Below are 27,451 nucleotides of genomic sequence, written 5' to 3'. Positions count from 1 at the left end.
CCAATTATGATGGTAATAATTCTACAACTTCAATTATGTTTGTATAAACTTAAGAGGTCTATGATTGGTGCAGATGACCGTCTCCTTCCTCATAATGTAATACTTCCATTGTTGGCAAGCATGCACAATGGAATACATTTGTTTATCATAGGTGGGGTACTTCCAAATTTTATCAGAAAGTGTCTCACTATGATAGGCCATTGGATACTCATGCTAGGTGAGGATTGCACCAATAGCATAGTCGGAGGCATCTGTCTCGGTTTCAAATGGTTGTTGCAAGTCTAGAAATGTGAGTATTGGTGCAGAGCAGAGGCGGCGCTTCAACTCAACGAACGCCTTATGTTGGGACTCGGACCAAGAAAAATTTTCTTTCACTCTGCCCTTGGTAATCTGACTCAAAGGCCAAATGATATTGGAGAATCCCATCACGAACCTCAAATAAAAATTTGCAAGGCCCAAAAAGCTACGAAGCTCTGTTAGAGTGGTCAAGGCTGGCTAGTCCCGAATTACTTGGATCTTAGTCAAATCCACATGCACACCTCACTCATCTATGATGTAACTTGGATATTGGACCTTCCTCATGCCAAAGGTGTATTTCTCCAAGTTGGCACACAGTTTGTGTTATCGTAGGGTTTGGAGGACCTATTGAATGTTTTGCAAGTGTTCTTCCTAACTATTGTTGAAGATGAGGATGTCATCCAGATAAACAACCACGAACGAGTTGGTGAAGGGATGCAAGATGTTATCCATTAGCCTCATAAAAGTAGAAGGGGAATTTTTCAACCCAAAGGGCATAACCAACCATTCAAAAAGGCCTTCCTTGGATTTGAAGGTGGTATTCCATACATTGATGGCATCTATTGGAACCTGGTGATAACCATACTTCAAATTGATCTTTCTGAAATACTTGACCCCCTTGAGTTGGTCTAGAAGGTCATCAATCTGTGGGAGTGGATACGTGTTCTTGACAGTGATTTTTTTTAGTGCCTAATAATAAATAAAGAGCCTCCAGGTCCCATCCTTCTTCTATACAAGTACAATCGGGATCCCACAAGGCAAGGAATTTTTTTGGATGTGCCCTTTTTGCAGAAATGCATGGATTTGCCACTTGATCTCTTCATTTTCTAGAATGGAGTGGTGATATATCGGCTCATTGGGTAGAGGTGCTCTGGGAATCAGATTGATCAAATGCTTGACCTGACAGTGTAAGGGTACCCCTGTGGGTGAGGAGAAGATGTCTCGTATTCTTCAACAACCTTATCACTAGTAGAAAATGATGAAATTAGTGACTAGGTGACTAAAAAATTTAGTCACCGTAATTATTTCAAGTGAATTACTACTAAATTTGAGCAATTTTAGGTGACCGAACTAAAAATGACTAACCTAAATGACTAATTTAGTCTAGCGATAAAATATACGACTAGATAATAAGTGACTAACTTAAATGACTAATTTAGTCTAGGATTAAAATATATGACTAGATAATAAGTGAAAAAATTAATAATGATTAACATAAATGACTATTATAGTCTAAGAATAAAAAGTATGACCAAATAACAAGTACAACAAGGATTCAATTGTTTCCCCTGTATAGACAATGGGTCAGCACTGGGGGTCTATCAGATCATCATCCGATTCTACTTCAGGTCAGCGATAAAAAATTAAAGCCACGCTCCCCTTTTAAATTCTTTGCCGGATTCCTCAAAGAGCCAGATTTCATCAAGATGGTCTCAGATTTCTGGGCATCACAACCTCCCCTGAGGGAGCAGAGGAAAGCGATGGATTTCTGTGATAGACTAAAGAAGCTCAAGGAAATGACTGAGACCTGGGCGAGAAAAAAGCGGAACAGTGATGAACAGTTGCTGAAGGACACTGAAGAACAGATAGCTCTATTGACAGATGAGAAGGGTGCTGGCTACCTCACTGATGACTCGAAATCATTACTGAACCAGTTGCTTGGGCAAAAAACAAGGATACTACAAGAAAAGGAGGAGTTGTGGAGGCTTAAAAGCAGAGCCATTTGGCTTAAAGCTGGAGACAGTAATACTAAATACTTCCATAATCTCGCTAATGGCAGAAAGGCATCAAACACCATTTGGAAGCTGCCAAGTGAACCAGATGGTTGGGCTACCACGCATCAGCAACTAGCCAAATTGGGGGTTTTACACTTTAAGCACCAATTCACTGCACCGAATGTCATCAACCTACCAGACATCATCAATCTTGCAGGTCATTTTCCTCGTTTTGTGGGACAGGAGGACATTGAAGATATCATTCAACCGGTTACAATTCAGGAGCTGGAAAGCACTCTCAAATGGTTTAAAAAAGACAAAAGTCTGGGGCCGGATGGCTGGCCAGTGGAGTTCTATCTTGCTTTCTATGATATGCTGGGCGAGGACTTATTGGAAGTCATTGAGGAGAGCCGGATCACTGGGCACATACATCCACCTATGAACCAGACTTTCATTGCCTTGATACCCAAAACAGATGACCCCACATCCTTCAATGATTTTCGTCCTATATCATTATGTAATTGCCTCTACAAAATTATTTCCAAAATCATTGCCAACCGCATTAAACCCATTCTGTCCTCACATATATCTGCAGAACAGTTTGCCTTCCTCCAAAATCGCCACATCCAAGAGGCTATTGGCACTGCCCAGGAAGCCTTACATTCCATAAAGCTGAAGAACCTCAAAGGCATATCTCTAAAGATCGACCTTGCAAAGGCTTTTGACAAGGTAAACTGGCTCTATTTGAAGATGATTCTCACCCATTTGGGCTTCCCCCACATGCTCATAAACTGGATAATGGGTTGTATATCTACTGTCTCCTTTGCTATCCTTATTAATGGTTCGGCCTCTGCTCGCTTCAACATCAACAGAGGTATCAGGCAAGGCTGCCCTCTTTCCCCACTACTCTTCCTTATTGTCATGGAAGGGCTTAGTAGGCTCATAGCTACAGCAAAAAGGAATGGAGACTTCAGCGGACTCAAAATTACTGAACAGTACTATCTTACCCATCTACTGTTTGTTGACGACATCTTAATCTTCTTGAATGGAAGTGTCCGGGATTCCATTGCACTAAATGATATTCTTCAACTCTTCTGTAAAGCCACGGGCATGGTGATCAACAGGGAGAAATCTACCAGGTCCACGATGGGGTGCACATATCAGGAATCTCAGCTGGCGACCCAGCATTTCCCCTTCTTGGAAAATAATTTGTTGGATGGCATCAAATATCTTGGCTTCAGACTAAGGCCGGATGGGTACAAATTTGAGCACTGGTCTTGGCTTATCAACAAAATTGAAAAAAGGATAAATTGCTGGCATCATCGTCTTCTGTCTAAAGCAGGTAGACTACTGCTGATCAAATCTATTCTTGAGGCTACCCCAGTTTACTGGATGTCCCTCACATGGATACCAAAGAGCATTCTTCAAAAAATTCAACAAATTTGCAACAGATTCCTGTGGAATGGCAATAAAAAGGGGAAGATCTTTGCCTGGACAAGATGGTCATTGGTCACTACACCAAAGAGATGGGGAGGGTGGGGACTAAAATCTCTCTCGGAATTTGCACAAGCGTTGACAGCTAAGCAGGGCTGGTCACTTCTCAAACCGAACAGTTTATGGGCGGAAGTTATACACCAAAAGTATATTTGGCCCTCTAACATCATTGACTGGATTCGCAGACCCCATTGGAACCGACAAGGCATATCTGCGATCTGGAAGGCCACTCTAAATGCTATGCCTCTCATTAGAGACAATCTGCTATGGCGAATTGGTAATGGTACACAAGTCCGCATAGGCTTAGATCCTTGGCCTGGCTCTGGGAATGCGCACCTATTGCCGGAGGGTTTGGTTCGTTATCTTAACAATAGGGGCATAAAATATCTTGCACAGATTGGAGATCAGCAACACTCTACCATCTTTACACAGGCATGGGTTACTGACCGTCAGTGGCAACTGACAGATGAATGGAACTCTAATTGGAAAGGCTACATACAGGCACTAACCGAATCGCACATCAAGCTACATGAGGAAGAGGATGAGTTAATTTGGGCGCCTGCCAAATCTGGTAATTATGCACCGAAGATAGGCTACTACAAGTTGATCGAGGCAAAGAATCCCGACATGCATAAAAACTGGTGGTCAGCTATCTGGCACCTACAAGCTCAGCCAAGAGCTCGTCTTCTCATGTGGAATATTCTTGCAGACAAATTACCAACTGGCTCCATCCTCAGGAAACGAGCATTTGCTGGACCAACATGGTGCGTCCTATGCAGAAAAGAGGAAGAAACATCTCTACACCTATTTCTTACCTGCGAGGTCACAAAGGATTTATGGAACCAGGTCACACAGGCCCTCAATATAAACACAGCTTGGCAGGGGGCAGATATACCTACGGCCTGGGAACAGTGGTGGTCTGCGGTGGCTTCAGAAAAGTCTAGGAACTTACCGCTTTTGGTGTCCTGGTACATCTGGAACAGGCGTAATGCCATAATCTTTGAGGACTGCAGGGTCAATTGGCACCTACTCCCACCGTCCATATGCGCGGCATACACGGAGATCCCATTTGAAAATAAACATAACACACCCAAGAACATTATGCCTGAAATTATTAACAAGGATATGCCGTGGGCATATTTTGATGGGGCTGCACCGAGGCAAGGATGTGGGGGGGGCATTCTATTTCATCTATCAGATTCACACTATTTTCACCTGAGAATGGGACTTGGTCCGGGCACCAACAACCATGCTGAACTAATTACTCTGAGACATCTCCTCTATTTTGCTTTATCCAAAAACTGTCGGCAACTTCAAATTTTTGGGGACTCAAAGATTGTGATTGATTGGGCAAATAACAAATCTATCTGTCATGCATATTCTTTGAAACATATCTTGGAAGAAATTGTTTTTCTTAAAACACATTTTGACCAGATCACTGTTTCTCACATCTACAGGGAAAGAAATTCAACTGCTGACCGGCTCTCGAAAGAAGCGGCGGATCGACCTCTAGGAGATTGGCTGATTGAGGAATACAAACCAGATGGGATGCACAGATTTTTTCATCGACCATATATTGACGGCCTCCTACAGGGGGGCAATCCCCCCATCTAAATTTTTTGCTATGCTATGATATTTATTGTATATAACAGCCACAGTACAGATCGTCCTTTTTTTGCTACTGTATAGCGGATACACTCCTACAGCTCTGTTTATTTTGGTTTTTATTTGAGATATTGTACTTTCTATGAGGGATACAGAACCATCGTATCTCTGTGGGTCCTTTTGATGTAATTTTGTTTTTCTGAGCAGTGGTGAAAACCACACTACAGCATATGCCAATGGCATCAACAGCATGTAATTTCTTTTAATAGAAATTATGAATTCTCTTTCTTCGGGAAAAAAAAGTACAACAAGGATATGAATTAGTCATTTATGTTAGTAATTTTTAATTGTGTCACTCTAGAAATAGTAAATTGCAATTTTGATACCAAAGTGTTACATTTCACTTAAGGGTTCTCTGAATCCATCTATAGTGTTAAAATTTAGAGACAAAGGGGTCTCTAAATCCATATACAGTGTTAAAATTATGAATACCCTTTTGTCTCTAAAGTTTAACACTACAGATGGATTCAAAGACCCCCTTCTTTGAATCCATCTGCAGTGTTAAATTTAGAGACAAAGGGGTCTATGAGTCCATCTACAATGTTAAAATTTAGAGACCCTCATCTGCAATGTTAAACACTCTAGAAATGGAAAATTGTAATTTTGATACTAAAGTGTTACATTTCACTAAATTTTAATGCTATAGATGGATTCAGAGACCCCCTTGACCCCCTTAAAGGGGGTCTCTGAATCCATCTGCAATGTTAAAAGTTAGATATTAGATGGATTCAACGACCCCCTCAAAGGGGCCTATGAATCCATCTATAATGCTAAAATTATAACAATTTTATACAATATTATTGAGTATAAGTTTACAATATATAATAGTTTTACACTCCTTTTGGAAGGAGGAATAAGAAAGAGAGTTTGAAACTGATATTGAAGGGTTTTAAGAGTTAATAGGAATTTGTTCCTCACATCTTAGAGAGACAACACACTATTTGTTGTGGGGTTTTTGTGGTGTTGTTACATACCATGGTTGATTATTGCACTAGATTCATTGAGGCAATATTGATTGTATTAATTTGAATTCAAAGTATGTTGATTAATTTAAACCTTATCAATTAATATAAATGTAGATTACTCTAAAGCCATATTATTCTATACATAATTCTAGAAATACATCCAGGGGTTGCAAAGTAGAGCTCAGTTTCCAATCTTGCACCTAGGTAAAAGTTGGATTATTCTCCACTTATAACAAATAGAGGAAACTCAATTAGCAAATAGTTGAATTATTTAAATTTAAATATAAAAAATGTATGTGCTTATGTATTTTTAGTTGATAATAATTAGCATATTCTTATTTATATTCCCTCATTTAAACTATACAATGTAAAAGAAAAGGTATTTCTAAATATTATGATCCCAAATATGAAGATGGACACTCAACCTAGTTTTTATTTTCAAGCCAACAAGTAGAAATTGTGGAATACCATTTAGTTTGGAAATTATCCCATCCCAAGTCTTAATTTTATCTTTCCTTCTTATTTGTTTGTCCAAATACATTATCCCACCAAAAAGATGCATGCCCTTTCAACTTTGTGAATATATGCTTCACTCTCTTGGGGTCCTCAATTTATCAAACTCGAGGGATTTATCCATCTTCCCAATCTAATAAATCATCTAATCTTATCTCCCATGGGGCCTCTACTTTTCACTCTTCATTACTCACATCATGAATATCTACTACAACCCCTCTTTTCTTAGCTTCCTCCATGGAATCCATTCTAGTTAACATGAACCTCAACATCTAGTGGATTTTATTTTTTCTATGTTACCCTCTACCCTATGCTTGTATTCCTAATTCCCTTATGTGCTCTTTTGCAATTCTCCTTGTTATAGCTCCACCAAAAAAATTCCCTTTGAAAGCATTCTTCTTCAATTCATATGTGGACCTCAAACCTAATTTGATACCAAAATAATGCAGCCTAAATTAGTATTTACATAGGCAACAATAATCATGGTTACAAATCCACTTCAAGCATAACACATGATAAACAATTGAAATCACATACCAAAATTTTATATCCTAAACAAAATAAAAGATGAATTTACTCTTAGAAAGACATGGAACCCATATCAAAGCCCCCTTAATTCTTGTTTTTAACTAAACTAATTTCTTATATTCAACCATTCATTATAATTTACACTCTCAATAAATTAGAAAAAATATATATTTTACAACATTTTAAATTTCAAACAACCAATTTTCAATCAACAAATAACTTAAAAACTTTAATAATTATAAACTAAACCAATTTTTAATCAACCAATAACTTAAAAACTTTAATAATTATAAACGAATAAAATAATAAAAAGCTCTATAAATTTTATAATAAGAAGAAAATCATAAAAAGTTTAATATAAAACTACATATTTATCTATCCTTTAATACCAATCAACCAACTTTGATAAAAAATAAATATGATCACAAACACTCTCACTATAAATAATTTTCCACAACAAATTCAAATTTCCCTCAATAATCTGAGTCCATGACTTTAAATAAATGAATTCATTTGATGTTAAGCATCTAAACCATCAAAGACTTGATAAACCCGACCAGAATAATATGTGTCCAATGAAATCCTCTTATATGGTCATGTAAAATCCACCATTATTCCACAACAGCCTTGGAAAATATGATGAAGATGGAGGCCATGAACAATAATGGAAAGAAGGTGGATAGGGATTCGACCACTGATTTTCCTCTGGTGATTGCAAAATAGACGAAGTAACCCTCTGTGGCATTGCCTTTGTCCAACATGTGGGCGCATAGAACTAGCCATGGCTGTTCTCCTTCATTCCATTGCTTATCTCCCTCGGGATGCCTAGAGGAGGCTTCAGCCATGGCAGTTGATCCTCTAACTCAGCTCATCCAACAAGGCCATCATTATCACCCTCACCATGGATCTAGGGTTGTAGCTCCTCCATGTCCACACAACCAGGGCTGAGGAGGTGGTTGATATTGTCATGGTCTTGTTGCACACATTCTTGTTGTTGAAATGGGACTTTTCCAGCTACAATGGCTTGGATCGCTCCATCCCTAGTGCCAAGGTACCCGTCGCATGGTCTCGTGCTCCATATCACTAGCCAACTAACCTCGGCCTAGGCTCTTACCACCAAGATCTTGGCATCCATGATGACAATCCTCTATTAGGATTGAGAAGAGGTATGTGCCATTGATACATGTATTGTATTTTTTAGAACACTTGCCTCTAAATAAATAAATTTTCAAGTCAACTCTCTAGTGGCATTTGAAAATAAATGAACCCAAAAAACCATTCTAGAACATCAATATTTTTTTGGCATTTGGATGTTGGATATGTGTACCTTTCTGAAAATGCCCTAAGAAACACTATCTTTAAATAAAGACTGCCCAAGGGTAATTTGCAATGACCTTCCATGATTCTTTTCGAAGGACGAGCCCTAACAAAACATTACAAGCCATGTAGCATTTCTTTGGCTTTAGAATGATGGATCTGGAAACATTGCACTCATAGGAATTATACTATGACCAACGTCATCTCAATGTGTATAACATTTACATAATTCTTTTCCTATGCTTGGGGACATGAGTAATGATAGAGGTGATTTTAAACTTCCCTTTATGTGAAGGGAAAAGTTGTGAGAGGGTGCAGATATTTCCCTCTAGCCACCAAATAGATGGATACTTTTAATGATTTTCTTTCGACAAGTGACCTTGTATCGCTCCACTGTGCTGTGACAAAAGAAACACTACAAATTCTCAATCTTGAAACTTTGCAACACATAAAGCTAGGTAATGGATCTAGCTTATTTCAAACTATTTCTCTTTGACACTATTAGTTTATTACATTCTCTAGAACATAGTATTCAAAACCAGAACTGGTGACCGGACTAGTCCACCTATCAAACTAGGTTTCAAACTAGAACTAGTCAAACCAGGACTGGTTAGATCTTGTTAATTTTAGGTTAACATGTTCTTTTCTTAGGAAAGTTACTTCAGAGATCCATATTAGCCCAATTTTCCATTATAAATCACATAAGACATCATTATAATGACAGTAACTGAAGGAAGAACATAAACGAAAGATGCAAAAGACAAGCCAAGACAAGAGTACACAAGGATATGGCACAAGCCAGGGAAAACCCTTGATCAATACTTCATCTTATTAATAATATCAAATGTTCAACAGAGAGAGAAAGTACAATAATTTAAAGTCAAAATGACTTGCTAATTTGAAGATCCAATATGATTTCCCTTAGACAAGTGAATAGCCCAAAACTGCAATATCATCATTCTGTCAATAGTAGTCAGCTAAGATCTGGTTAGGGTTTCTTATAGTCCACTATTTTTCCATTCAATTGATCAAGAAACCCTCCTTTCAACTGCGGATTTCCTTGGCAAGCAAGAGGTTTTCCATCGCTAGCCCTTAGAACTGATCTGAACCCAAGATAGGCTTCTCAACCCCTCTGTCTAACCTGGTGCATGCCTACAGACCTACCTAAAGTAATGGCTCTGAAGTGCAGACACAGAAAGGGAGAAATTATTCCTTAAATTGACCATAGATCAACTTGAAGTCAATACCCAAACATGACCTAACTTTTTGAGGTTGAATTTGGACCTGTAATGACAAGATTACCCATACAAGTTTCCCTGAAATTTCATCATCCTGCAACTGTTTATTTGAGGAATCTCGACCCTAGTTACTGAGGAAGAAACCAAAAATAAACAACCCTTCATCCTCCTCAAGAGTTTAGCTACCTTAGATATAAATTGGAGCCCTTTGATGTATCAAATGAGGTTGAAGGCACCTCTATATATACAAATTGTTGAGGGTCAAAAGACATGACCATTGGGCTTTATGATGATGAGGTTGACCTTGACAATTTGCACATGAGTGGACATAAATTCAAAAACACACTTTTTCTTGTCCAAATTTGATGATCTTTAGGTCGATTTTGGTCCTCTCGAAAAGAGGATTTCAATGCAATAATGATCTCCAATAGATGAGTTTTCCAATGGTGGAATTTGGCCCTAGTTTCCAATTTTAACACTTCCTCTCAACTAGGGAGAATTCCATCTGGCAATCTATCATGCCATCCGGTCATCATGAACTTTCCTAACGTCACGTGCCATATTTGTATCTTATCTCTTCCTTGCCCTTCTTAATATCCTTCAACTTATTTTTGAGGAACAAAACTTGATTTGCATCACTAACTCTAAACAAGCTTATCAGTCTATCGTAGATCTCCTTGGAGGTGTTCAACTCGAAAATGTAGGCCACCAAACACTTGTCAATGGAGTCTCGAATGATCTTCTTCACTTTGACTTCACCCTTAGTGTACTTGTTCTTTATAGCATCCGATTCATTTGATGGAGGCTCCGTAATTCTTCCCCTCACATAGTCCAACACTTCTTTCTCTTCCAATGTCAGATCAAGAGACAACTTCCATCCGTGATAGTCAGACTTCTCACAAAGCTTGTCTCCGGCTGGGAAGTGTGATGAGGAACCCATGAAGCCCTTTTTATTTTTCCAATTGTCTTCAGTGATTTCTCTTGCTCTTGTTTGGGCTCTGTCTTCACCTCATCTCTAATACCATGTTAAATTATGGTATGTTCTATGCTTAAGAGCAATTTACTTCAAATCTTCTTATTAGCCCAATATCAATTTCCAGTATTGCAATTGCATCAACATGATAGTAAAATGTAGATAGAACATAAATGTAAACAATAGAGGACAAGCCAAGACAAGAGACACAATATGTGGCACCAGCCAGGGACAAACCCCAATGCGGGGAAACCCTTTGATCAATTCTTCTATATTCTTTAATAATTCAGCATAGAGAGAGAGATAGTACAATTTCACAAATCTGTGATTTTACAACAACAACAATAAAGCCCTAACCAGCAAAGTCAAATTTGGTCAAACATATCCAAAATGACCTCAAGTCAACCTTGGAGAACTCGGCCTCCAACAACAATAGTAAGCAACCCAAAACAGTCAACAAAAGGTTGTCAAAAAGCAGTCAACGGATCTGTAACTTTACGGTCAACCCTAACCAATCAACGTTGGTCAAATCTATGGTCAAATAGGTCAATGCTTGGCTACCTAGCAATGCAGCTAGCCTAGGAGAGGTTGCCCAACCCAAAACCGTAGTCAAACCTCCTCTTCACTGGTCAACGTAGTCAAATGTAGGCCTGTTGCTCCACGGTCAACGTTGCCCTAAAGACAGACCTGTGTCCTTCCTTCTCCCACGTGTGAGTGTCTTCCTCCTCCTATTCATACCTAAATAGACTAGGAGAGAGAGGAATGAGATGGTGAGATGAGTGTCATAATGCCTCAAGGTCTCCTCCTTTTATATGCCGCGTTGAGAATAAACTGGGGGTGAGAAACATTGTTTTACTTGTTGGCCGACCTTGACAAATTGTCAAGAAATAAAAATAAATTCATATCTCCATGAATACATGTCAGAATCAGATGATCTTTAGATAAATCCTAGACCTCTCGATGAGAGGAATCCAAGAAAAATACCAGCTACCATAAATGAGGTGACCCACATGGAGTTTGGCCCTAGTTTCCAATTTTAACAGCAGGAGAAGGTGAACCACTCATCCTGCTTATATGCCATAGGAAAATGTGAACCACTCATCCTTTACATATCTCATCAATCATAGGGGAAGGTGAACCACTCACCCTATTGTCGCTCATAGCTCTCAAGAAGTATCCCAGGCCCCCAGGAGCTCCCAGAGCTCAATGTTCAACCAGGACCCTCCTAGTAAGGTCTATCCACAACTCCCAGCCTCTCTCTGAAGAAAGTAATATTCTCATTCAACAATGATGAATCTAGGTAGCTTTCCAATGCACCATAAAGCGATACCCAATATATGTGGAGTATGGATTCTCTGAAGAATATCGCAATATAGCACATGCTCAAATGGCTCACTGAAGAACTTCTTCAACCGAAATGGCTTCATAATAAGCCATGCTTGCTGCTTTATACAATCAACCTCAATAGTGCTTTCAGAGCAACCGAATCAAGAGATATAGTACTAGATGTTCTCTTTCCATCCATCATACCACCAACCGAGCCAGCATCAGAATATTCATGGAATCTTGGATTTCATCAGTGTACCTCAAATTATAGACAATAGAGTCACTGAGATATCTTACTAAGTAGCTATCAATATATAGATAGAGTCTTCATAGCGAGGCATTTATCTAGGACACCGAGGATCCCACAAGATATGCATATGCAAACCAGCAACTTCTTCATTAGATCGTAAGTGCATGAAATAGATTATCAAGGCTAGGTCAGCTCCCTCTTAATTTTAGAGGGTCATCAATTAGATATCATCAATATCTTCACCTTTATGGCTCAACTGTAACTTACTCTGGATATATATAGAAAAGTGACCTTGCCAAAATATAACCAAAGTCATGATCATGCAACTTCCATGTAGTCTTTCAAATAACAGGGATATATCTAAGTTATTTCCCTTATCAATAAACATTTGGCAAGAAGAGTCATCAAGTCATACTGCGAAGGATTCTATAGCTCTCTCTGAAGACTTGTTTCACATGATCATCTAGCTTTCAATTATGAGATTCTCAAGCAAGGGATGAGACTTTTCTCAAGGCAACTGCAACAGTAAACTTCAAGGAAGCTCTACGTCAAAGAGGAAAATTCTAAAGAATCGTCATGGTTCTTCTTCAATCACGGAGAATAAATCCTCCCGTGAGATTATTTCAAAATATCTCAATTATCCTCCATGCTAGGTGACAGATGTCAAAATCAACACCTCATATGCTTATCGTGCTCGTATAGAATCTTTCATGCACTTTATTCAAGGCACCTTAGATTTCATGTTGATAATGGTTGTTATAGAGATCTTCTCCAAAGTCCCATGCACTTCTTCACTTAGTTGTTCTTTAAAAAAAAGGTTTCAAGAGTGTTGCACCCCTTTTCAAAATCTAAGGTTCTGCAATTTATTTTACGGGAAGATCCTTATAGCTTCTTCAAAAGATAAGCTATCAAATGTTTCCATATGTCTTGTTCACAAATTCGATTGTGAACAAGGCTATAATACAATCATCAATTTACTGGGGCTACAACATATCATTATGGCTATTGGACTATAGTAATATCATGCATAATACTGGACTTGAAAAGAGATCATAGATGATGTTGAGCTGTAGAGAAGTGTCACACATAGCAGAACTGATGCCACATATCATTGTGAGGTAACCAAAAATCTTCACTGTACAGGGTTCTATGATAGCTTTAGGTCTTCAAACTTCTAGGAGCATGATTCCTTTCGAACGATCCAAGATATTTTCTTACAAACATGTCTTCAGCAGAAGCTCTACTCTGCTACTTAAGGCTTAGTATAGAAAAACTAAAAGAGGGTTAACTATGTTATAAATATCGAATGATTTCATCGCTTGATGCCTATAGCTACTATAAGTCATAAAATCTCCAAAATTCGGCTCAACTGATATAAGAACTATAGATCATGTCACTGTAGAGAGTGCAAGACTTGGTTCACATTCAACATTTATCACTGTATGATGTACAAATGCATTAATGCTCTGGAGCCTTACTAATGATCCATCGACATAGGGGTCTTAGCTTCTTTTTCTTTATGAGTTGAGTTACAGTTGAGTCTAGAACAATAGGAGAACTAAGCTTCTTCTTTTCTAGGCTTTGAGAGGAAGAGAAGCTCAGAAGTTCAACATAGAGATATAAGAAACAAATGTCAACATACTACCCAAGGCCATGACTGATCATAACTTTGATCAGAATTTCCATACTTCAATAGCTTGCCAAAATACCACAATTGTTTCAGGGCTTGCAAGAATGCCATGCATATACCAATAATGACTGAATTTATGTATATATGTTGATTGTTGACGCCAATATTGCTCTGCCTGCAAATATGATGTCATTCACATACTGCAGAAACCATGTCAATATATATACGCAATACCATAATGTCTTCTTATAATTAGAGTATCTATTCTATGCATACAATGTAGATCATCTTACATGGCTGAGATGACATCCATACCATATGCAATACTCAGATCTGAAACCATACACTGATTTCTATATGGTTTTGTCATACCAAAACGTTGCCTGCTCTTTACATATATTGTTGGAGACATACTTTCAGTGCCAATGTGCCGAGAATGAAAAATTACATATGCGATGAGCCAAAAGAGGTACGATGGATTCAAAACCATGCGAGGTGCCTAACAGTGATAGGATGTGCCAAACCATACATCTGAAATGTAATCTATAGGATCGAGCCAATAGAGTGAAGTCATATACAAGGAGATCAGGTTACCTGTATGATGATATATACAAAAGGGACTGTGCTAAATGAGATTGAGCGATACTATTTATAGAGGGACCATGCCAACTGTAAGATGCCATATAAAACATGGATATTATGCTGAGACAGAGATGTTGAGTGAAAGCAGGACCTCTGACATGTAGGAATAGTGATACTTCTGTGTAGATGAGATCTATGAAAAATTGCAGAGGGAAAGGTATAGTCAAAAATCTCAGATCCAATACCTGTCAGCGAAGTCTCTCAGATCAATGCGAGGATCTCAGAGGGAGATATCTCCTAGGCTATTCTTTTGGGAAAAAATGACCATACTCTAGCTATATGCCTGATGTTTCGGTCCTAAAAAATAAGTATTATAACACTTCAAACAAGGCACCACAGTGGTTCAGAAATCATAGAAGATTTTGTTTTTTAAGACATAATATCCTTCCACAAGTAAATGCACAAAGGAGACTCCAAACTCAGTTAAAAATAGAGTGAATTTATCCTCCAAAATGAGCACATAACTACTGTAATGAACTCTCTGATTAGGTTTTCGGCTTAGTCATAGATATCATAGTGATTATGCCCAAAATTTGATTTAATGCCACAAGGAGCTCAGTCTAGGTAGTGCTTCTATCTTTTGATGTGATGAAGCCATCTTAGTGATTGCATTTTCTCTTGCTTGGGCTCATCCTCACCTGAGCTCTGATACCATGCTAATTTTAGGTTAACATGTTCTTTGCTTAGGACAATTACTTCAGAGATCCATATTAGCCCGATTTTCCATTAGCAATCACATAAGACATCATTATAATGACAATAATTGAAGAAATAACACAGATGAAAGATGCAGAAGACAAGCCAAGACAAGAGTACACAAGGATATGGCACAAGCCAGGGAAAAACCCCAAGATGGGGAAACCTTTGATCAATTCATCTTATTATTAATATCAAATGTTCAGCAAAGAGAGAAAGTACAATAATTTAAAGTCAAAATGACTTTCCAATTTGAGGATCCAATATGACTGCCCTTGGACAAGTGAATAGCCCAAAACTGCAATATCATCATTTTTTCAACATTAGTCAGCTAAGATCTGGTTAGGGTTTCTTACAGTCCACTATTGTTCCATTCAATTGATCAAGAAACCCTCCTTTCAACTGCGGCTTTCCTTGGAAAGCAAGAGGTTGTCCATCATTGGCCCTTAGAACTGATCTGAACCCAAGATAGGCTTCTCAGCCCCTCTATCTAACTTGGTGCATGCCTGCGGACCTACCTGGAGTAATGGCTCTAAAGTGTGCACACAGAAAGGGAGAAATTCTTCCTTAAATTGACCATAGATCAGCTCGAAGTCAATACCCAAACATGACCTGAATTTTTGAGGTTGAATTCGGACCTGTAATGATAGGATTACCCATACAAGTTGCCCTAAAATTTCATCTAGTCCTGCGGCTGTATATCTGAGGAATCTCGGCCCTAGTTGCTGAAGAAGAAACCCAAAACAGACAACCCTTCGTCCTCCTCAAGAGCTCAGATACCTTAGATATAAATTGGAGCCCTTTGATGTATCAAATGAGGTTGAAGGCACCTCTATATAGAAAAATTGTTGAGGGTCAAAAGACATGACCATTGGGCTTTATGATGATGAGGCTGACCTTGACAATTTGCACATGGGTGGGCATAAATTCAAAAACACACTTTTTCTTGTCCAAATTTGATGATCTTTAGGTTGATTTTGGTCCTCTCGAAAAGAGGAGTTCAATGCAATAATCATATCTAATAGATGAGCTTTCCAATGGTGGAATTTGGCCCTACTTTCCAATTTTAATAGATCTCAATGAACCGGGCTTTAAAAAAATACATGAAATAATTAATTTTTAATGAAAAAACTATTTTTAAGATTTAAAACCATGATTCCAAACCAATAGAGAAAAAATATGCAAATTTTTCTCATCTATATACCATGCAAAGGTGAATATATCAAAAGGGAACCGAGTGCACTACATATCAACAAAAAAATACATAATCAATGAGGCTCTAAATGGCCTTTAGAGTCCAAAAACAATGCTACAAGCTATGGGGCCACTAACCTACTACAAGTCTACATATCAGTGATCAACATGATCACTCCTCATCATGATCAAACTCATCACCACTACTAGACATGGGAGCATCAACATGAGCTACATAAATAATCTGGCTTAGAGTTTGAGGGCTCCTAAGACTCCTCTGCAACCTCAATAGTAGTGGTAGTAGTAGCAACAAAACTAGACATCAAAACTACAAATCATTGATCAACATGACCACTCGTGAAACTCATCATTGATTCAATGCTACTAGAAATGGGATTATCAACAAGAGATACATAAACATCATCTAGCTCAAAGTCTTCAGACTTGGATTGCTCAACCTTTTAACATGCCTAACCAATGATTTTGGTTTGAGTGAAGGGTTCATCCCCTCAACCTTATAATGTGGTAGAAAAAAATTAGCATGCCTAACCAATTATTTTCCTTTGAGTGAAGGGTACATTTTTGTTAGGGCCATGGTAGAGGAGTTCAAAAATCAATACCACCAACATCAATGAAGTTCAACAATCAATGCCACCAACATCATCTTGCTCAACCTTGGCGGTTATTTTTAGCAAGACCTGTTTCTTGACAATTGAAGTGTGCAGTTTTGGTCATGCTCTCATCTTAGCTCATATTTGGTTTGGCATCAAAACTTGAAGATTGGTTCCTTTGTTGCTAGTATATGTCCAGGCTCAGAAAATTTCTATTGCAGAAATGATTGGTTTCTTTCTTTTCCACTATTTGTTGTTCTCTTGTACCCTTGTGGGGCTTGACAAACACCAACATTGTCAAGATTATTCTGTCAGGGGACTCCTCCCTTATCATGGATATTAATAATATGTCCAGTGGTGATATTGAATTTTTGAAAATTTATTTTCTTGTATTGAACTCACATTCAATCTGTTCATGCCTTCCTGTACTTAGTAGTAGTCTCTAAAGGCTCAACAAATATGGATCAGTCTACTGAGGTCTAGAGAGATCTGCTTTGATGTGTCTTTTGCTCATATATCTATAAGAAAAAAGTCAAAGAAACATCAATATGCTATTTCAACATCATCCAGACACCTTTTCTTTGTTTTGGATGATAGTTTCATTGAATTTCGTATGGTTCTTAGAGCTGTGCTAAAGGTTGGTAGGTTTACATTATTATTCAAGAGAGAAGAGGTGTTGTTTCATTCTATGGGGTAACCAACAAATTATTGTCTTGATGTGAGCTACCATGGCCCCTACGCTCAAAAACTTGACATATTACCTCAATGACGCCAAACCCATCTTGAAAGTTTCAATATTTACCTGTTCAAAAGCTTGCATATCGAAAGAAGAAAAGATTTACTACATAGTTTCTAGAAGAACAAAGGATTATTGAGGTCAATTAAAATTAGTTGCTTCTAAAGCTCAGGAGTATCAATGAGAGAATAGCGAGATTCAAGATAAAAAGGGTGGAGTTGTGATTTTGTGAATACTTGTACAGCTAAAAATCCTCCTCCATCTCTTATACTTTGCTCCTTACTTAAAATAAAGTAAAAATGTAGGTGATTTTGTTTCCTCCTTTTAGAGGACATTGAAATAGTTTAGAAAATTGTATAGCTTGAAATTATTACAATTATAAATTGTGTTGACCAATTGTCCAAAATATGAAATATAGCTAGATTTTTTACTAATCATGCAATAACTTATATGGATGACATCTCCTCTTCAATAGAATGACCCAGGGCCACTGGCAGCATATCATTGTTCTCCTTCAACAACCAGTAAAGGCCAATTCACAATTTGGAAGGACGGTGTCTCTACTATCTGTATCAATCCAATTACATCAGAAGGAGATTCAGATTGTTTTATGACTTTTTATGGTCTGTAAATATGGTGAAAATTGTTTATTCAAAAGTTGAGACAATTTCACTGAGTAGGGAGAAGATCATGAGTGTTTTAATCTACAAATCACTGATCAACATGACCACTCGTGAAACTCATCATTGATTCAACGCTACTAAAAATGGGATCATCAACAAGAGATACATAAACATCATCTAGCTCAAAGTCTTCAGACTTGGATTGCTCAACCTTTTAACATGCCTAACCAATGATTTTGGTTTGAGTGAAGGGTTCATCCCCTCAACCTTATAATGTGGTAGAAAAACTTAGCATGCCTAACCAATTATTTTCCTTTGAGTGAAGGGTACATTTTTGTTAGGGCCATGGTAGAGGAGTTCAACAATCAATACCACCAACATCAACAAAGTTCAACAATCAATGCCACCAACATCATCTTGCTCAACCTTGGCGGTTATCTTTAGCAAGACCTGTTTCTTGACAATTGAAGTGTGCAGTTCTAGTCGTGCTCTCATCTCAGCTCGTATTTGGTTTGGCATCAAAACTTGAGGATTGGTTCCTTTGTTGCTAGTATATGTCCACGCTCATAAACGTTCTATTACAGAAAGAATTGGCTGCTTTCTTTTCCATTATTTGTTGTTCTCTTGTACCCTTGTGGGGCTTGACAAACACCAACATTGTCAATATTATTCTGTCAGGAGACTCCTCCCTTATCATGGATATTAATAATATGTCCAGTGGTGATATTGAATTTTAAAAAAAAATCTTTTCTCGTATTGAACTCACATTCAATATGTTCATGCCTTCCTGTACTTAGTAGTAGTCTCTGAAGGCTCAACAGAGATGGATCAGTCTACTAAGGTCTAGAGAGATCTGCTTTGATGTGTCTTCTGCTCAGATATCTATAAGACAAAAGTCAAAGAAACATCAATATGCTATTTCAACATTGTCCAGACACTTTTTGTTGTTTTGGATGATAGTTTCATTGAATTTCATATGGTTCTTAGAGCTGTGTGGAAGGTTGGTAGGTTTACATTCTTATTCAAGAGAGAAGAGGTGTTGTTTCATTCTATGGGCCGACCAACAAATTATTGTCTTGATGTGAGCTGCCATGGCCCCTACGCCCAAAAACTTGACATATTACCTCAATGACACCAAACCGATCTTGAAAATTTCAATATTTACATGTTCAAAAGCCTGCATATCGAAAGAAGAAAAGATTTACTACATTGTTTCTAGAAGAGCAAAGGATTATTGAGGTCAATTAAGACCATTTTCTTCTAAATCTCAGGAGTATCAATGAGAGAATAGCAATATTGGAGATAAAAAGGGTGGAGTTATGATTCTGTGAATACTTATACGGCTAGAAAGCCTCCTCCATCTCTTCTACTTTGCTCCTTACTTAAAATAAAGTAAAAAAGTAGGTGATTTTGTTACCTCCTTTTAGAGGACATTGAAATAGTTTAGAAAATTGTACATCTTGAAATTATTACAATTATAAATTGTGTTGACCAACTATCCAAAAGATGAAATATAGCTGGATTTTTGACTAATCATGCAATAACTTATATGGATGACACCTCTTCAATAGAACGACCCAGGACCACTGGAAGCATATCATTATTCTCCTTCAACAACCAGTAAAGGCCAATTCACAATTTGGAAGGACGGTGTCTCTACTATCTGTATCAATCCAATTACATTAGAAGGAGATTCAGATTGTTTTATGACTTTTTATGGTCTGTAAATATGGTGAAAATTGTTTATTCAAAAGTTGAGACAATTTCACTGAGTAGGGAGAAGATCATGAGTGTTTTAATATAAAAATCACTGATCAACATGACCACTCGTGAAACTCATCATTGATTCAATGCTACTAAAAATGGGATCATCAACAAGAGATACATATACATCATCTAGCTCAAAGTCTTCAAACTTGGATTGCTCAACCTTTTAACATGCCTAACCAATGATTTTGGTTGTTAGGGCCATGGTAGAGGAGTTCAACAATCAATACCACCAACATCAATGAAGTTCAACAATCAATGCCACCAACATCATCTTGCTCAACCTTGGTGGTTATCTTTAGCAAGACCTGTTTCTTGACAATTGAAGTGTGCAGTTCTGGTCGTGCTCTCATCTCAGCTCGTATTTGGTTTGGCATCAAAACTTGAAGATTGGTTCCTTTGTTGCTAGTATATGTCCAGGCTCAGAAAAGTTCTATTGCAGAAAGGATTGGCTGCTTTCTTTTCCACTGTTTTTTGTTCTCTTGTACCCTTGTGGGGCTTGACAAACACCAACATTGTCAAGATTATTCTATCAGGGGACTCCTCCCTTATCATGGATATTAATAATATGTCTAGTGGTGATATTGAATTTTTAAAAATTTTCTTTTCTCATATTGAACTCACATTCAATCTATTCATGCCTTCCTATACTTAGCAGTAGTCTCTGAAGGCTCAACAGAGATGGATCAGTCTACTGAGGTCTAGAGAGATCTGCTTTGATGTGTCTTCTGCTCAGATATCTATAAGACAAAAGTCAAAGAAACATCAATATGCTATTTCAACATCGTCCAGACACTTTTTGTTATTTTGGATGATAGCTTCATTGAATTTCGTATGGTTCTTAGAGTTGTGCAGAAGGTTGGTAGGTTTACATTCTTATTCAAGAGAGAAGAGGTGTTGTTTCAGTCTATGAGGCAACCAACAAATGATTGTCTTGATGTGAGCTACCATGGCCCCTAGGGTCAAAAACTTGCCATATTACCTCAATGAGGCAAACCCATCTTGAAAATTTCAATATTTACATGTTCAAAAGCCTGCATATCTAAAGGAGAAAGGATTTACTACATCGTTTCTAGAAGAACAAAGGATTATTGAGGTTAATTAAGACCATTTTCTTCTAAATCTCAGGAGTATCAATGAGAGAATAGCGAGATTAGAGATAAAGAGGGTGGAGTTATGCTTCTGTGAATACTTATACAGCTAGAAAGCTTCCTCCATCTCTTCTACTTTGCTTCTTACTTCAAATAAAGTAAAAGGGTAGGTGATTTTGTTACGTCCTTTTAGAGGACATTGAAATAGTTTAGAAAATTGTACATCTTGAAATTATTACAATTATAAATTGTGTTGACCAATTGTCCAAAAGATGAAATATAGTTGGATTTTTTCCTAATCATGAAATAACTTATATGTATGACACCTCTTTAATAGAATGATCCAGGACCACTGGCAGCATATCATTATTCTCCTTCAACAACCAGTAAAGGCCAATTCACAATTTGGAAGGACGGTGTCTCTACTATTTGTACCAATCCAATTACATCAAAAGGAGATTCAGATTGTATTATGACCTTTTATGATCTGTACAGATGGTGAAAATTGTTTATTCAAAAGTTGAGACAAACTCACTAAGTAGGGAGAAGATCATGAGTGTTTTAATATAAAAATCATTGATCAATATGACCACTCATGAAACTCATCATTGATTCAACGCTACTAAAAATGGTATCATCAACAAGATATACATATACATCATCTAGCTCAAAGACTTCAAACTTGGATTGCTCAACCTTTTAACATGCCTAACTAATGATTTTTGTTTGAGTGAAGGGTTCATCCCCTCAACCTTATAATGTGGTAGAAAAAACTTAGCATGCCTAACCAATTATTTTCCTTTGAGTGAAGGGTACATTTTTGTTAGGGCCATGGTAGAGGAGTTCAACAATCAATACCACCAACATCAACGAAGTTCAATGATCAATGCCACCAACATAATCTTTCTCAACCTTGGTGGTTATCTTTAGCAAGACTTTTTTAATGACAATTGAAGTGTGTATTTCTGGTCGTCCTCTCATCTTAGCTCGTATTTGGTTTGGCATCAAAACTTGAAGATTTGGTTCCTTTGTTGCTAGTATATGTCCAGGCTCAGAAAAGTTTTATTGCAGAAATGATTGGCTACTTTCTTTTCCACTGTTTGTTGTTCTCTTGCACCATTGTAGGGATTGACAAAAAACAACATTGTCAAGATTATTCTGTCAGGGGACTCCTCCCTTATCATGGATATTAATAATATGTCCAGTGGTGATATTGAATTTTTGAAATTTTATTTTCTCATATTGAACTCATATTCAATCTGTTCATGCCTTCCTGTACTTAGGAGTAGTCTCTGAAGGCTCAACAAATATGGATCAGTCTACTGAGGTCTAAAGAGATCTATTTTGATGTGTCTTCTACTTAGATATATATAAGACAAAAGTCAAAGAAACAACAATATATTATTTCAATATCGTCCAGACACTTTTTGTTTTTTTGGATGATAGTTTCATTGAATTTTGTATGGTTCTTAGAGCTGTGCGGAAGGTTGGTAGTTTACATTCTTACTCAAGAGAGAGGAGGTGTTGTTTCAGTCTATGGGGCGACCAACAAATGATTGTCTTGATGTGAGCTTCCATGGCCCCTAGGGTCAAAAACTTGCCATATTACCTCAAAGAGGACAAAACCATCTTGAAAATTTTAATTATACATGTTCAAAAGTCTGCATATCGAAAGAAGAAAAGCTTTACTACATGGTTTCTAGAAGAGAAAAGGATTATGGAGGTCAATTAAAACCAGTTGCTTCTAAAGCTCAAGAGTATCAATGAGAGAATAGCGAGATTGGAGATAAAAAGGGTGGAGTTATGATTATTTAAATACTTATATGGCTAGAAATCCTCCTCCATGTCTTCTACTTTGCTCCTTACTTAAAATAAAGTAAAAAAGTAAGTGATTTTTTTACCTCCTTTTAGAGGACATTGAAATAGTTTAGAAAATTGTACATCTTGAAATCATTACAATTGTAAACTCTATTGACCAACTGTCCAAAAGATTAAATATAGTTGTATTTTTAACTAATCATGCAATGACTTATATGGATGACATCTCCTATTCAATAGAATGACCCAAGACCGCTGGCAGCATATCATTGTTCTCCTTCAAGAACCAATAAAGGCCAATTCACAATTTGGAAGGATGGTGTCTCTACTATCTGTATCAATCTAATTACATCAAGAGGAGATTCAAACTGTTTTATGATTTTTTATGGTTTGTAAATATGGTGAAAATTGTTTATTCAAAAGTTGATACAATTTCACTGAGTAGAGAGAATATCATGGGTGTTTTAATCTACAAATCACTGATCAACATGACCACTCATGAAACGCATCATTGATTCAATGCTACTAAAAATGGGATCATCAACAAGAGATACATAAACATCATCTAGATCAAAGTCTTCAGACTTGGATTGCTCAACCTTTTAACATGCCTAACCAATGATTTTGGTTTGAGTGAAGGGTTCATCCCCTCAACCTTATAATGTGGTAGAAAAAACCTAGCATGCCTAACCAATTATTTTCCTTTGAGTGAAGGGTACATTTTTGTTAGGTCCATGGTAGAGGAGTTCAACAATCAATACCACCAACATCAATGAAGTTCAACAATCAATGCCACCAACATCATCTTGCTCAACCTTGGCGGTATCTTTAGCAAGACCTGTTTCTTGACAATTGAAGTGTGCAGTTCTAGTCATGCTCTCATCTCAGCTCATATTCGATTTGGCATCAAAACTTGAAGATTGGTTCTTTTGTTGCTAGTATATGTCCAAGCTCAAAAAAGTTCTATTGCAGAAAGGATTGGTTGCTTTATTTTCCATTGTTTGTTTTTTTTCTTGTACCCTTGTGGGGCGTGATAAACACCGATATTGTCAAGATTATTCTGTCAGAGGACTCCTCCCTTATCATGGATATTAATAATATGTCCAATGGTGATATTGAATTTTTGAAATTTTATTTTCTCGTATTGAACTCACATTCAATCAGTTTATGCCTTCCTAGGCTCAACAAAGATGGATCAATCTACTAAGGTCTAGAGAGATCTGCTTTGATGTGTCTTCTGCTCAGATATCTATAAGACAAAAGTCAAAGAAACATCAATATGCTATTTCAACATCGTCTAGACACTTTTTGTTGTTTTGGATGATAGTTTCATTGAATTTCGTATGGAATGGCCCTTCTCCAACAAATCAGAGAGGAATTTATTGAGAGCATTAAAGGAATGGAACACTGGTGGTGGCTTAACATTCCATCAACCTCACTAGTGAATTGCCATCCTGTTGGCTAGTATCAGATGCTTTTTAAGTGGACAAAGTACTTCAATCTATGATTGTGTTCTATCATTTGATATAATTTCAGTTAGAATATGAGTTGTAAAACCATGAACTATGGTGTCATATTTATGGTACTAGATTGATTGCAACTTCTTTATAGAATCAAGTGGTGGTACAATATCATTGCAGGGAAATTTGGGTTGGGAAGAATGGATAGCTACCATATATATGCTTTTAAGGTCTACGCTTCACCATACAAACACAATTCAACAGCAAAACATTGCCACTTAATGTGATTCTTGCCACCAAGATCAAGAAGTGCATATGGTATTGGGAAATGGTACATGTTTAAAAATGTCACTTACAAATTTCTAGGAAACTGGGAAATGGCATGACACAATAATTAATGTGTAAATGAAAAGTTGTTATAAATGCATTGCAAAGTAACTAGTCTGACATAGGAGTGTAGGAATAAGAAATTTTTTGAAAACAGTACAAATACAATTGCCCAGATTTACTATGGGAACAAGTTTTGAATCAACTTTTGTATTACAAAAGCCTCCACATATATTGTGAGGACTTATCCAACATGTTAAGTTTTGGAGCCACAACCTCTTTTATTGTGGATTTCTAGGACTCTTCTCAGGATTGAGTAGATATAGGCGTTGATATTGTCTTGATAGAAAGCTATTTTTGTAGTATAGCACATGAAAGTCCATCAGGGCATAAATAATCTAGGCTTATTTGATTGAGCATATATATGGATGATCATCAGTAACTCCAAGTTGCCATTAATTCGGACATATACTTTTGGCACCCTGACATTATGTTTGACATTTTCCTATGTGACATTATGTTTGACATCTTCCACTTCTTTTGTTGCCACTTTGCTATTTTCTAATACTCCAAGGATGGACTTAATAGGATCCCCTTCTTCATTGTCTGATGGTTTTCTGTTGTAAGCAATCTGGACATAACCAGTCCAGGATAGATTAGATTCCTTAGTCTCCAATTTTTTATGTATTGACCTTTTGATCATAGGGACAATAGTGCCATCAACATTCTGTACAGGCAGGCTGTCAATGCTTGCAGGGGTTTCTGAGAGGGAGAAGGCATTATTCCCTACAGAAATGAGTGATTTCCTTTTTTGTCTCAAGTGCATCCTCTGCAGTGAGCACTGGCCTAACATACATGTACTGGTGTGCAACTAATGCCAACGAGAGCATGTAGTCCAACTCCCCAACGAACTTTGATGTCATATGAAAATGCATTGAGAAAGGCTAAAGCTGCAATTTCAAATCTCTTATTATGGCTCTTTCCATATCTAACATTTTATGATAGACATCTCCTAGAAGAAGATCCAACACTTTTGTCTTTGAAATACGATAAAAGTATGCTTCCCAATGATCCTTTTCACCTGCAAAAGAAAACTCTGTCTCTTTAAGATTTTCCAATTCACTATCGTCGAGTTTTAGTCCAGAAAGGCACAATTGATAACCAATTTGAGGTATATACACAATGGACCCGTGTTTGGGATTATTAGTTTGGAATGGGAGGCATTTTAGCTCAAGTGCTTAAATCTCCTCAAGCAAGCCCTTGTATTTTTCCTTCAATTCATCCAACTCTAGACAAATCCTGGATGCAATCATCATTCCGTATTTTTTTCTATTGCTTTGATTCAAGTTAAAGATTCCATATATTAGTTCAAACTTCATATATATGGACAAGCACAATTGTAATGCATGTAAAATTCTATCTTACAATATTTAAATTGAGCATTCCTTCATGTTCATGTTGTCTTTCTGAAATCTTAATTTCAAAAAATTTCCTTGTATGTAAAATGGAACTTATACTCTATGACATTGTTGTCGAAGCATCCAATGTTGATAGATAGCTTGAACACTGAAACCTCAAGTAGATGTGAAATATCTTTCACATATTTCAAAGTGTTGTGAAGGGCTAGCATCATTTCATCACAATGATGGAGCAGTGGTATAGTGTTGAGACGACCATTCAAAATGTTGAGATCTAATATAGGCCTTAAGAACCAAGTCTTCAAAAGACGTCAGCCCATGACAATGACACACTTGTTAAACATGCCAAATAACAAAAATCCTTCCTTGGCTTTGCCAATGCCCATGCTGCTTGGATGCTTATCAACTTGAAAATTTTGCAAGGCATCATAACCTGTAGCATCAATTTTCAGAAATTTGTTTAATGAGATCTCTAAAACCCTGTCAAATTTTATTGTCGTGGTGTCATATTCCTTCATTTCAATAGTGTTGACAAGCATCTCTTGTTGTAGCCTAGCAAGGGCCCCAGCAGCATGAACTTGCACATCACTTTCAATGTTCCTCATGGAATTGAGTTGTTCATGAGCACATGCACAAACCACCAAATGCTCCTATTCATTCAAAAATTCCAAGCACTTGTTCAAATGTGTAGCATGCTTCAACCCATTGTTTGGGACCTTTGAAAGTAACAACCTGTGAGCCATCCAATACTCAAGGCTTCCAACAATTCCTAAAAAGGTAGCTATTAGATCACCATGATTAGGAATACCAAAGTTATCATTTCCAAACATGTTGTTGTACATACAAAGTTCAGGTGCAATAAATAAAAAGATTTCATTGTTTATGCGATCATCCAGATAAAACTTGATAACCTAGTCCAAGATTGATAAGACTAAAGAGATTGCCCATATGAGCATCTACAAGAGCTCTAGACAAAATTTGCAAGAAAGCATCTCTTTGTCATAAAAGTCTTGTATTGAGAGAAACCTGGAGTCTACATTTGTATGGATGTATTGAGCTAGTTTCCCATTTATAATGTAGATGCAGGAGCTGGAGGATGGTAATGATTTTGCATTGTATTGCTCACACAAAATCAGTATTGCAAGGCCCCAAAGAAA

The 27,451-nt window shown here is 37.3% G+C and overlaps 1 protein-coding gene and 1 pseudogene across 1 annotated transcript in view; one reads left to right on the top strand and one right to left on the bottom strand.

The window, feature by feature from the left end:
* LOC149248806 (uncharacterized) overlaps nucleotides 1-25,642 on the top strand; it is a 74,322-nt gene extending 48,680 nt beyond the window's left edge. Inside the window, exons 2-4 of the mRNA XM_089451094.1 lie at nucleotides 1,647-1,960; nucleotides 2,078-4,666; nucleotides 25,582-25,642. Of these exons, the coding sequence (XP_089307220.1) occupies nucleotides 1,647-1,960; nucleotides 2,078-4,666; nucleotides 25,582-25,642 (2,964 nt within the window). The remainder of the gene's footprint in view (nucleotides 1-1,646; nucleotides 1,961-2,077; nucleotides 4,667-25,581) is intronic.
* Nucleotides 25,643-25,655: 13 nt separating this feature from the next.
* On the bottom strand, nucleotides 25,656-27,114 carry LOC149248805 (DNA mismatch repair protein MSH5 pseudogene; annotated as a pseudogene).
* Between the last annotated feature and the right edge of the window lie 337 nt (nucleotides 27,115-27,451).

This window comes from Pinus tabuliformis, chromosome 7 (assembly GCF_031772625.1).
Source record: "Pinus tabuliformis cultivar Carrire ecotype Pingquan chromosome 7, CPIR1, whole genome shotgun sequence".
In the NCBI taxonomy this organism is placed as follows: domain Eukaryota; kingdom Viridiplantae; phylum Streptophyta; class Pinopsida; order Pinales; family Pinaceae; genus Pinus; species Pinus tabuliformis.
Note: the sequence above shows the minus strand (reverse complement) of the source record. Positions and strands in the feature narration are given on the sequence as shown.